Source organism: Eriocheir sinensis, unplaced genomic scaffold (genome assembly GCF_024679095.1).
Source record: "Eriocheir sinensis breed Jianghai 21 unplaced genomic scaffold, ASM2467909v1 Scaffold1567, whole genome shotgun sequence".
NCBI classification, from domain to species: domain Eukaryota; kingdom Metazoa; phylum Arthropoda; class Malacostraca; order Decapoda; family Varunidae; genus Eriocheir; species Eriocheir sinensis.
In genome coordinates this window covers 45,001-56,807 of record NW_026110925.1, presented here as the reverse complement: position 1 = coordinate 56,807, position 11,807 = coordinate 45,001, and the positions used below count along the sequence as shown (strand labels likewise).

The 11,807-nt window shown below is 43.3% G+C and overlaps 1 protein-coding gene and 1 long non-coding RNA gene across 14 annotated transcripts in view; one reads left to right on the top strand and one right to left on the bottom strand.

The window, feature by feature from the left end:
• Nucleotides 1–8: 8 nt before the first annotated feature.
• The window catches only part of LOC126990341 (uncharacterized), a 36,714-nt gene continuing 24,915 nt past the window's right edge, over nucleotides 9–11,807 (bottom strand). For 7 of the 12 annotated variants that reach the window (XR_007744235.1, XR_007744225.1, XR_007744224.1 and 4 more), the window contains one exon: nucleotides 9–1,052. Coding sequence is in view for 1 of the 12 variants with exons in the window: in XM_050848921.1 (XP_050704878.1) it covers nucleotides 975–1,052 (78 nt within the window). In the remaining 11 variants the exon portion in view is untranslated. Of the gene's footprint in view, nucleotides 1,053–1,435; nucleotides 1,730–1,758; nucleotides 1,976–4,955; nucleotides 5,096–11,807 lie in introns of those variants that run through there. The other 5 variants (XR_007744222.1, XR_007744234.1, XR_007744232.1 and 2 more) reach the window with 5 other exon arrangements.
• The window catches only part of LOC126990342 (uncharacterized), a 17,260-nt gene continuing 14,240 nt past the window's right edge, over nucleotides 8,788–11,807 (top strand). For both annotated transcript variants that reach the window (XR_007744236.1, XR_007744237.1), the window contains exon 1: nucleotides 8,788–9,314. This is a non-coding gene — a long non-coding RNA (uncharacterized LOC126990342). The remainder of the gene's footprint in view (nucleotides 9,315–11,807) is intronic.

Genomic DNA, 11,807 nt, shown 5'->3' with positions numbered 1-11,807 from the left:
GCATTAGCACCGGTGAGTGAGTTAGGGGCTTAAGGAACTTTGATGCCAGGATTGGAGGTGACTTATTCCTGGGTTTAAACTTATACAAAATCAGGTTAGCAACATGTCTGTGGTAAGTCCCTTGTACAATAAGAAATATTACTTTCCTCTCTGTCAAGGGCTGAATAAATAAATCAAATTAATCTAACTATATTATAAAGCAAAACCAATCTTGCATGCATAATATGTATCCAGTGCATAGTAAGCACTTTGGCAAACATATATCATGCACCCTATGCTTAACCCTGCGGGAATCATGTTTCTTACCCGGTAGCAGCAACGGGTCAAATTTGTGGCTTTACCGTGTAGCAGCAATGGGACAAATTTGTGGCTTTACCGTGTAGCAGCAATGGGACAAATTTGTGGCTTTACCGTGTAGCAGCAATGGGACAAATTTGTGGCTTTACCGTGTAGCAGCAATGGGACAAATTTGTGGCTTTACCGTGTAGCAGCAACGGGTCAAATTTGTGGCTTTACCGTGTAGCAGCAACGGGTCAAATTTGTCGCTTTACCGTGTAGCAGCAACGGGTCAAATTTGTGGCTTTACCGTGTAGCAGCAACGGGCCAAATTTGTGCCATGATTTAAACCCCCCAAAATAGATGATACTGATCACAAGTGCTTTGATATGTATTATGAAACGGTTTGTGTGAGGGATGATTTTTTTCTCATTTTTCTCGCTTGGGGGGACCATTAAGAAACATGATTCCTGCTGCTACAACCACTGGGTTAAAAGGCATTTCCCTCTAAGCAAGGGGAGGTAGTGAACATTTTACAACACACTGGGTTACTAAGTGAGCTGCTGAACATTTTACAGCTCAATATAACGGGTTCACCCTTTGGGGGCTTCTGGCGGGGGTAATGAAGGCAGGGCAGGAAGTGAGTAGAGAAAGCTTACCTATTTCTCCAAGCTGCTGAAAAGCTTGTTGGTGAAGAATTACTTGTCGGTGAAGAGACTGTTGTTGAGGTGAGGAGTGCCCTGTGTTATGGAACCTCCCGGCACTGCTACACCAACCTGCAAATATGTGTCCACTCTCAAAGTCTTGTACTGGATAAGATATTCTATAGTCTCTCTCTATCAAGGACTGTAAATTAACCCTTTGGTTGCTAAATACTTGCAGGGAGGACTAGCGTAACTTGCCGCTGGTGCTCAATCCTCCCTGCGAGTTCCAGTATATATATATATATATTCTATCAATTTGTGAGGCATATATATGGGATTCAAAATGCATAGAATTATGAGATCTAACACATGGTTGGGGTGAGAAGTACCACAGTGAGATGGGCAACTCTGTGGACATTTACCATCTGACAAACATACATTTTTTTTTTAGAGTTGACGTTATCTTACTAACAAGTAGAGATGATAAAGATATGAAACACAAGTCAAAGTGTTACGGTTGTTTCGGAGACTCCCGCAACCTCTGGCCATGCCTGAGGTGCAGGCTTCACCCCAGGGTTCAGCAGGTGGTTCCCCTATTCTCAGGGCACCGGAACTACACCCGACCAACAACGTGAAGCTAACTCGACATGTCGTCCGAGATGGAGGGTGAACGAGTCAGTCACGTCCAGGAGGGCATACAAGATACCTCTCCATTAACATGAGTTGCAATAGCAATGATATTAATGACAATAATAATAATTACAAGATTATTTAATACTAAGCTATTCTAACCTAAAACTTATTCAAACCTAGCCATACTTTTTTTTTTTTTCCTTACCTCCCTCGGCTGGGCCTGGTGGTGGGCCCAAGCCGGCAAGTGTTTATAGCGGCCCCATCTTGCTTTCCCTTGGACAGTCCCATACAGTCCAGGATGATGGTGGTGGTCTTCAGGACAAGTAGTCTGTGGCAGCGACAGATTCAAACCCTCATCATCCATGACGTAGCGAACGCAGGACCGGCACGCTAACCACTCAGCCACCGTCTCCTTCCCCAGCCTGCGTTCCGACGCCAAATATGCAAAAAGTAAAAACATATGCCTCAATGTGTCATCCCAGACTATATATAAAGAGAATTAAATCTAAGCCATCCTAACCTAACCAAACTTTAATTAAACTAATCTAGTCTTAGCAAGCCACTATCAAAACACAATATAAACAGAAATGTATCTCCAGGTGTGTCCCCCCCCAAGACCATATATTTAGAGAATTAAATCTAAGCTATCCTAACCTAAACAAACTTGCTGAGCTATCCTAACAAGACCTAACTTAACCCGGTAGCAACAAGGGCCCAAATTTGTGGCTTTACAGTGTACCAGCGACGGGCCAAATTCTTGCCATGATATGTAACTTGATATATTAAGAAGGATATAAACCCCACCACCGACCATCAGGATCCACCGGGAAGAAGCCTACCGGCGCAATAGGCCAAGACGTAAAAATAAATAATAAATAAATAAATAGATGATCCATAAACTGATCACAAATGCATTGATATATATTATGAAGTGGTTTGTGTGAGTGATGATTTTTTTCTCATTTTTCTCGCTTTGAGGGAAGGGCCTTTAACCCAGTGGTAGCAGCAGGGATCATGTTTCTTAATGGTCCCTCCAAGCGAGAAAAATGGAGAAAAATCACCCCTCACACAAACCATTTCATGTTATATATAAAGCATTTGTGATCAGATTATGTATCATCTATTTTGGGGGGTTTATATCATGGCACAAATTTGGCCCGTCGCTGCTACACGGTAAAGCCACAAATTTGGCCCATCGCTGCTACACGGTAAAGCCACAAATTTGGCCCATCGCTGCTACCGACTTAAGAAACATGATCCCCACAGCTACCGGGTTAACCGTACCTGCCGTGCGCTCTACTACCACAATGAAATAAAACAAATATATACAGCGTTGCACCCCAAGACAATATTTTAAGAGGCGGTGAGTATGGAGATGACCGTAGCCACCTCTCCCGCCAGTGACATCAACGGCAGTGTGGTGAGAGGCCTATCCTGCCTATCTATCCTAAACAAGTGGGTGTTATTCCAGAAAAAACACCCAAGTCTCATCACTTCACACTTATTTATATATTCAAGGGCTGAAAAATATCGGAAACATTAACAAAAAAAATGCTCGGTCAGCACTAAGTTATCCTAACCTTGGATAACTTAGATTTTAACGTAACCTCCTGTGAGAGCAAGATAAAAATTGACAGACAAAATAGGTCAATTCCGGACCTCACGGTATCATGAGCAGACCTCCAGAATAACACCCGATGGTCTAGGATAAAAAAGTTGGAAAATTTCATTTAGTCGGCGCAACATCTGTGGTCATATGCCGGAGAGAGACAGAAGGGGAAGGAATTATAGAAGGGAACAGATCCCAGGAGACGGGACACAACCCCCAATTATACCTGGTACACTGCTGGGTTTACAGGGGCATAGGGTATTGGAAAAGCCTCCCAAATTTTCCCACTCTGCCCGGGAATCGAACCCAGGCTCTCTCGGTTGTGAGCCGAGTGTGCTAACTGCTAACCACTGCTGCACCACGAAGCCCCCAGGTCTAGGATAAGATACTGGTCATCGCTAAGTTATCCTAACCTTGGATTAAACTTAGATTTTAACCTTAACCTCCTGTGAGAACAAAGTAAATATTGACAGGCAAAATATAGGTTCATGCCAGCCTTCGCAGTACCAGGAGCATGTATAACTCTAGAATGACACCCGATGGTCTAGGGTAAGCACATGTGGTCAAGGCAACAACGCTAACCTACATATTCCCCTTAGAGTTAATAGGTTCACCACCCCGGGTCATCACCACCACATGCATCACCTAAAACCACCACAATCACCATCAATACCACATCAGACACACATGAAATCACAACCATGACGATGAAAACGCAAAAAAATCAAGATAAATAACACTGAAATAAGTAAATCTGAAAAATTCGTAAAATTCACCCCGCCCGCTAGACGAGTCACCCTTAAAACACTTCTAGCTCACGTTAACCTCCAATATTTCCTGAGTAACACAACCCACACCTCATATCTGCAATAATACAACACAAATACACCCTAACCCTTAATACAGGAGTACCCAGGCATCTTACACTGGTCAAAACTCACGGATATAAGGTCACGTATGGTTCGCTCCCATCCGCCGGTTACGCCCTTATGACCTCACCGCTAAACGCCCATAATTCAATATTTAAGACCCTCACACCTCATTTGACCCCATACATTAGGTCATTCATCTCAGTTCTCCCTATCATAGTGCCCGGAGGTCTTAGAGGTCATTAATAATTAAGGTCATATATGGAGCCGGACACACCAAGCCAGTTATATACGTGACCTTTCTGACCTTACCGGCTTATATCCCGCTCTCCAACTTCACACACACAGGAATGCAATGCACGTGTCGCCCTGCCCCTCAAGCCCCGTGCCGCCACGTACTCTACTTTACCGGAAATCAGTAAAAAACGATGAGCTTCTGAACGACCACGGCGGCCATTGAAATAAGGTCACACGGTCGCCTTTGTGAGCTCACCCCTAAACCTAATTCATTGTTTACGACATTCACGCCTCATCTGACCTCATATATCAGGTCAATCCCCCTTAATTCTTCACTCGGTAGAGGTCAAAGGGCTTACTGGGTATCGATGATAAAAGTTCACACGTTAAGCTGATGGCCGCCTCTTATCTTGCATAGATCACACCTTTTCCGCCTTTTCCCCACATCACCGCTTGACCTCAAGAAGCATAGTGACCTTATATGTCATGACCTCAAGCCCCGTCTCGGTATACCCAGTAGTTTACGAGAAAAAAATATATATATACAAATATTTCCCTCACCAACCCGCGCCGCCATCTTACACCGAGGCCCCGCGGTCAGCCCACATTTAAATCCCCTTTTGATCACGTTCATCACACTTCTCGCCGTTATCGCCCATGTCAGAACAAGCACAAGGCATTCCTCACCTCTTTGATCTCCATGGCGTGTCTTTACAGCGGCGGCTAAGTCCCACGGAATCACATAAAACAGACATGACTCGTAATGGCGTCAGACGGAGCAGATCCACAGGGAGGAAGAAAGGCCAGTCACGTGATCCTAAGGGAATAACTTCGCCGCCAACTTCCACGAAATAGCTCTCACATGTTTACCTTCCCATTTTTTCCATATTTCAGTGTCATTTCTATCGTTCTGTGACCCTATTTCGTCTCCAATACACGGCACAAACATCAGAGGAGCATTTGTTATCACTGGAAGGCTAAATAACAAAGGAATAGGCTTGATTATTGACAGAATTATAGCAGACGTTATTTTCCCTCATTTCTTGCGTCTATGGTCCGTGTGTCTGGTGTATTATTACCTCACAGGCAATATTAACCCTTAAAAAGATCACGGGTGGACAAATAACATCAAAATAAGGCAAATCAATCAGTCTTTCTGGTGTGTGATGAGGTATCTTTCAACGAGTTATTTCGCACGGAAAAACGACACCACTGCTGCTCTTGCTCTTGCTGTAATTTGGGTCTGGGTCTTGACACTTTGCGAACGAAACTGCAGAAAGTGTACCATTCTATCACCCTTCAGGACGGGTTTACAATAGGATAGAATGAGCTTATATGTGGGAATAATGGCTTCAGGGAGTTCTTAATACACTTAGTAGTCTCCCTTAAGTGAAGCATGGAGAGAGGGAGAGAGAGATAGAGGGAGGGAGGGAGGGAGGAAGGGGAATGAATCACGTATTAATTAGATCTTAAAGCCATTGGTTACAACGTTTCTTCCTGTATAAACTGGTAATTATATCGCTTTTTCTCTTTAATTAAACCTAAAACCGTGTAAATAATGGCTTTGAAATATTTAATAAGGGAAGGTGGACGTTGGAACAGGAAAACTCGATCATTGTTGTACCTCAAAGCTAATTGTTCCAACCTTTACATAGATTTACATAGAAAATCAGACCACACAGACCCCATGGTCCAGACTTGGTGGTCTGTCCTTAAACTTAAGTGATTTTACATTAATCAGAAGACTCCAAAACGTTGCATTTCTACTCTAGTTGATATTAAGTTGAAGGATATATGCTGAAATGCTATATCTTATGCTATATCAAGCTGATTTAAACTTACGGTCACACATGCTGACTTCATGATGCATGCTGATTTGAAATAAAGGTCACAATAAATGCAGTAAGTTGAGTTCAATGACGGCATTGTTCACTTGTAACTCCTATGGTGAGCCTATAAAAAGTCAGCATTGAAAGAGAGATAGCCATGCTGACTCGATCGTATGCAAGCTGATTTAAACTTATGGCCATGCTGACTCATATGCTAATCTTAACTTAAATCCATGTTGAACTCCGAACTCAGCATATCAAGAAAACGATCATGCTGTCATATATAGACCACCATGCTGAGCTCAGAGTGGCTATATATACAGACTGAAATCAGTAACTCTTTAATGCATGCTGAGTTCAAAATAGGGTCAGCATTGAGAAACAGCTAGGCGCCATCCTGAGTGAGCATTGCTGACTTGTTCATAATTAAACCCCTAGTAGCTAATAGTAGTAGTAGTAGTAGTAATAGTAGTAGTAGTAGTAGTAGTAGTAGTAGTAGTAGTAGTAGTAGTAGTAGTAGTAGTAGTAGTAGTAGTAGTAGTAGTAGTAGTAGTAGTAGTAGTAGTAGTAGTAGTAGTAGTAGTAGTAGTAGTAGTAGTAATAGTAGTAGTAGTAGTAGTAGTAGTAGTAGTAGTAGTAGTAGTAGTAGTAGTAGTAGTAGTAGTAGTAGTAGTAGTAGTAGTAGTAGTAGTAGTAGTAGTAATATTATTGCAAGTAAAACAACAAAGGAGAAGGGAGGACCATGCCATTTGCTGTTGGAGGGTTTGCCTTAATTATGTTCCTGATGACCACTGATTGTTCAAGGCTTCTGGCTTCCGTACCTTTCCTCAGCTTGGGCAAAAAGTTGGTTGAATTTATTTCCATCACGATAGGACTGAAATGCATCTATGCAGCTCTGTACACTTCCAAGAGCACCATCAGTTCTTGTTGTGACCCCTGCAGCTTTTCCGGCAAGGGTTTAGTGACACTTAGAACCGAGGTGAGCACTTCCATACTCATGAGAAAACCTGGGTCACTTATTGCTTTAGATCAGGCTTGGCTGCTGATTCTTCACCTAACGTGTTCTGCAGTAATTATTCTTAATCATTATTTCATTATTTACCGACCTGATTACCGTAATTATCCGGGGCATCAGCCGAGTCAGTGGTGACTTTCTTACACCAGATAGAGTACGCACGTGAAGCGTTTTGTGGCCAAGGAGGAAATATGTCAAGAATGGAAAGGCGCAAATCCCAAGCCTGCGGGAATTCAAGGAGTGACACACGCTATAGAGAAAAAGTACTACATAAACAGAACATGAAGTCTATCAATCTTAATTTTCAGAAATTTAGAATTTGAGGTCAGAAAATATTATACGGATAACATGAATAGGCCACGTGAGCCTACGTCGTCAATGAATGTTTCTCAAAATAGATCACCTGCTCTTATTCAACTCAGCAGCTCCATTGTCCAGGTGCTGAACATACAATAGTCACTCAGCCACTCTACACTGTCCACTGTCAAGCACAAAACGGTCATTAAAGGCGGTAATATAGCGGCCGCAAAGGTCGACCGTACAGGTCCCATACGCGTCTCGCGTCGCCTGCCACTCTCCCCGTCATAATACAGAATCAATTACTACATACTCACCACTGTCACCAGACAAGTTCACTTGGTGCCTCTACAGTATAGTTATATAGTCCTCCAATCACTTTGACTGCACCTTACACCTAAAATCAAGTAAATCTGAGAGGCAAGAAGGAGAGAAGGCACACTTATGTATACGACTTTCGTGCTCTCTCTCTCTCTCTCTCTCTGCCAGAGCCATCCCATCTCGTATTCCTGTCACCCGCCACTTGACAGCTTGACATCGCAGCACTCTACACACAATTTTATGAGCCCATCATTTAACGCCTTACTTTTTTTTCACTCAGAGCAAACCTTATGTCCTACCATTAACTCAAAACAAAACCAAAGGGAAATAACTCGGTCACTCGGTGCCACTGAGCTCTCAACTCCACACACACACACACACACACACACACACACACATTCGTAGTCGTAATATTAATATACATATTCCTATTATTTTCCCGTGACATTTATTTATTCATTATTATCCCGCCCCCCGTCGGCGATCACGGACCTCCATCTCTCCCTATCATCAGCCATTCCCACAACTTCTGCCACACTGAGTCTTCCATCCATGTCTTGTAGCAGGCTGTCCATAAATTCAATTCTTTGACGTCCTCTCGCTCCTCTGCCTTCCACTCTTCCAGGCAAGCAGTCACTTTCTAGTCCTCTCCTTCTCAGCACATGACCCAGAAACTTTAGTTGTCGGCTTCTTATACTTTTCGTTAATTGGCTATCTACTGCAGCTCTTCACAGATCTTCCTGGTTTGTCACACTGTCCGTCCAGGGAATTCTCAACATTCTCCTTAACCCGGTAGCTGCGGGTGTCAGGTTTCTTAGGTTAGGTTAGGTTAGGTTAGGTTAAAGGCCCCTCTAAGTAAAATAATGAGAAAGAATCATCACTCACGTAAACCATTTCATAATATATATATCAACATTTTGGTCTTTACTAGAATCCGATCGGTTGAGTATTAACGGAGAAAATAACGATTTTGTGTTTAGGGGGGGGGAGTGGTCGGGTGGTATCCCCGGGGTGGTGGTAGTGGTCTGGGGCAGGGGTGTGTGTGTCTGTGGGGTGTCCTGGGGGAGGGGGTGTAGGGGGCGGAGGGGGAGGGTGAACGATGTTTCTTTTTTTTCGTTTAGTTTAAAAATGTTTCGTGCTGTGATTTGCTATGTAGTGTTGAGCCTTCATAATGTATCGTCTTTGTATTTTTTTTTATGGGTGGCGTGTTTTACCATTTCTTGAAGGGCGCGGTGGAATTTTCTGACGTTACTGAACCTAGAAATAAATAATATGTTCTCTGACGTTCCTAACAATAAGCTTTGATATTGTCGATAGAGGTTTGTTTTGATCAAACGTTTATTAGGGACCAGCCCTGACCAGGAGTTACGTTATTAGCAATGATGTCCCTCGATCTTGCTCTTGCTCTTGCTGTACATGTGACCCGTTGGAGTGAATGAACAGCAGAGGGAGGTGTGGAAGCAAGAGGTTGAAAGCAGGAGGGAATTTCTGCTGGATTTCTCGACCCATTTCCTGGCTTCTCTCTTCCGCCCGATTTCGCCACGAGACTCCCTGACTGACAATTTTGACATCGCCCTGCCAAAGGTAAGTGCGGTGGGAGGCTGTACCTTGGTGTGGTGGTGGTGGTGGTGGGGGAAGGATGTGGCTAGGTGTGGTTAAAAGGGGGTGGATGAAGGTGGTGGAGTAGAAGTGGAGTTAGAGTTGAAAAAGTGGAAGCATGTGGATAAAAATGACGTTCTGACTTGAATTTTTGAATGCAACTTCTCTTTACTTTTTCCCGTCTCCTGCTAAAAGTATACAAGTTAGGAGCCTGTACCTTGAAGTGGTGGTGGTGGTGGTGGTGGGGAAAGGGTGGTGTGGCTAGGTGTGGTTAAAAGGGGGTGGATGATGAAGGTGGTGGAGTAGAAGTGGAGTTACGGTGGTTTGAAGTTAGAGGTAGTAGTGTTGAAAAATGATGGTGTGATTTTAACTTTTCTGGGGGTATATTATGTTCTTACTTTTTCCCTTCTCCTGCTAAAAGTGTACAAGTTAGGAGCCTGCAATTTGGTATGGTGGTGGGGGAAGGATGTGGCTAGGTGTGGTTAAAAGGGGGTGGATGGAGGTAGTGGTGGAGTAGAAGTGGAGTTAGAGTTGAAAAAGTGGAAGCATGTGGATAAAAATGACGTTCTGACTTGAATTTTTGAATGCTACTTCTCTCTACTTTTTCCCTTCTCCTGCTAAAAGTATACAAGTTAGGAGCCTGTACCTTGAAGTGGTGGTGGTGGTGGTGGTGGTGGTGGTGGGGAAAGGGTGTGGTTAAAAGGGGGTGGATGATGCAGGTGGTGGAGTAGAAGTGGAGTTATGGTGGTTTAAGTTCGAGGTAGTGCTGAGAAAAATGTGGTGTGGTTTTAACTTTTTGTGAGTGATATATGTCTTTTTTTTTTTTTTTCCCTTCTCCTGCTAAAAGTATACAAGTTAGGAGTCTGTACCTTGGTGGGGGAAGGGTGTGGTTAAAAGGGGGTGGATGGTGATGGAGTAGGAGTGGAGTTATAGCTGAAAAAGTGGAAGCATGTGGAGAATAATAATTAGGGTCCAACTTGAATTTTGGAATGCAACTTATCTTTACTTTTTTGCTTCTCCTGCTAAAAGTATACAAGTTAGGAGCCTGTACCTTGGTGGAGGAAGGGTGGTGTGGCTAGGTGTGGTTAAAAGGGGGTGGCTGGTGATGGAGTAGGAGTGGAGTTATAGCCAAAAAAGTGGAAGCATGTGGAGAAAAATGATGGTCCAACTTGAATTTTGGAATGCAACTTATCTCTATACTATTTTGCTTCTCCTGCTAAAAGTGTACAAATTAGGAGCCTGTATACCTTGGTGTGGTGGTGGTGGTGGTGGTGGGGGAAGGGTGGTGTGGCTAGATGTGGTTAAAAGGGGGTGGATGATGCAGGTGGTGGAGTAGAAGTGGAGTTACGGTGGTTGAAGTTAGAGGTAGTGCTGAAAAAAAGGTGGTGTGGTTTTAACTTTTTGGAGTGATATGTTCTTACTTTTTCCCTTCTCCTGCTACAAATATACATGTTAGGAGCCTGTACCTTGGTGTGGTGGTGGAGGAAGGATGTGGCTAGGTGTGGTTAAAAGGGGGTGGAGTAGAAGTGGAGTTACGGTGGATGAAATTTAGAGGTAGTGCTAAAAAAATCTATTCTTCATATGAATCTTTGCGTGGTACATATCATAACCCTATCCCCTTCCTTACTACCACTACCTCTACTACTACTACTACTACTACTACTACTACTACTACTACTACTGCTACTGTACGTCACAGAGGAGAACATTGAGCAGCTGCGACTACTATGTACTGCCGGAACCATCGAACTATCTGGTCGTGGGGAAGGTGGTTGCTGTTCCGCCCCTTCTGTACCATCTGTAGTACTTAAGCCAGCAGGATGACTTGGTTAGTTAGTTTGAGATGTTTTAGCTGTGATGACCTAAGTTTATGGTCCCATTTCTCAGTTTTATGGTGCAAGGTATGGTGATGGTGGATATGGAATGGTAGATAGTAGAGAATTGAATGGGCTTTCTAACCACACCAAGCAAACTCAAATATCTTTGAGAATAATGGAGAAAAATGAGAAAACCTGAAGAGGTGTGTGAGGGGAAAGGGTGAGTTTGGTATGGTGCCCTAACTTCATGGCCCCCTTGCTCGGTTATGGTGCCATTTATGGTGATGGTAGATATGGAATGGCAGATAGAGAATTGAATTGGCTCTCTAACCACACCAAGCAAACTCAAATACCACTGAGAATAATGAAGAAAAATGGAAAAAACTAAGGAGGTGTGTGAGGCCGGGCTGCTGTAGAAATGGAATGCCTTCTACTACTGTATTAAGAGCCAATGATCTTCATACATAATAGCAAAAGGAAAGTGTATATTGTTTCATGTTACTTGCTTGCACACACCCCTTTAGTTTTTCCCATTTTTCTCCATTATTCTCTAAGGTATTTGAGTTGGCTTGGTGTGGTTGGAAAGCCAATTCAATTCTCTATCTACCATTTTCAATCCACCATCACCATAACTTGCACCATAACTGAGAAATGGGGCCAT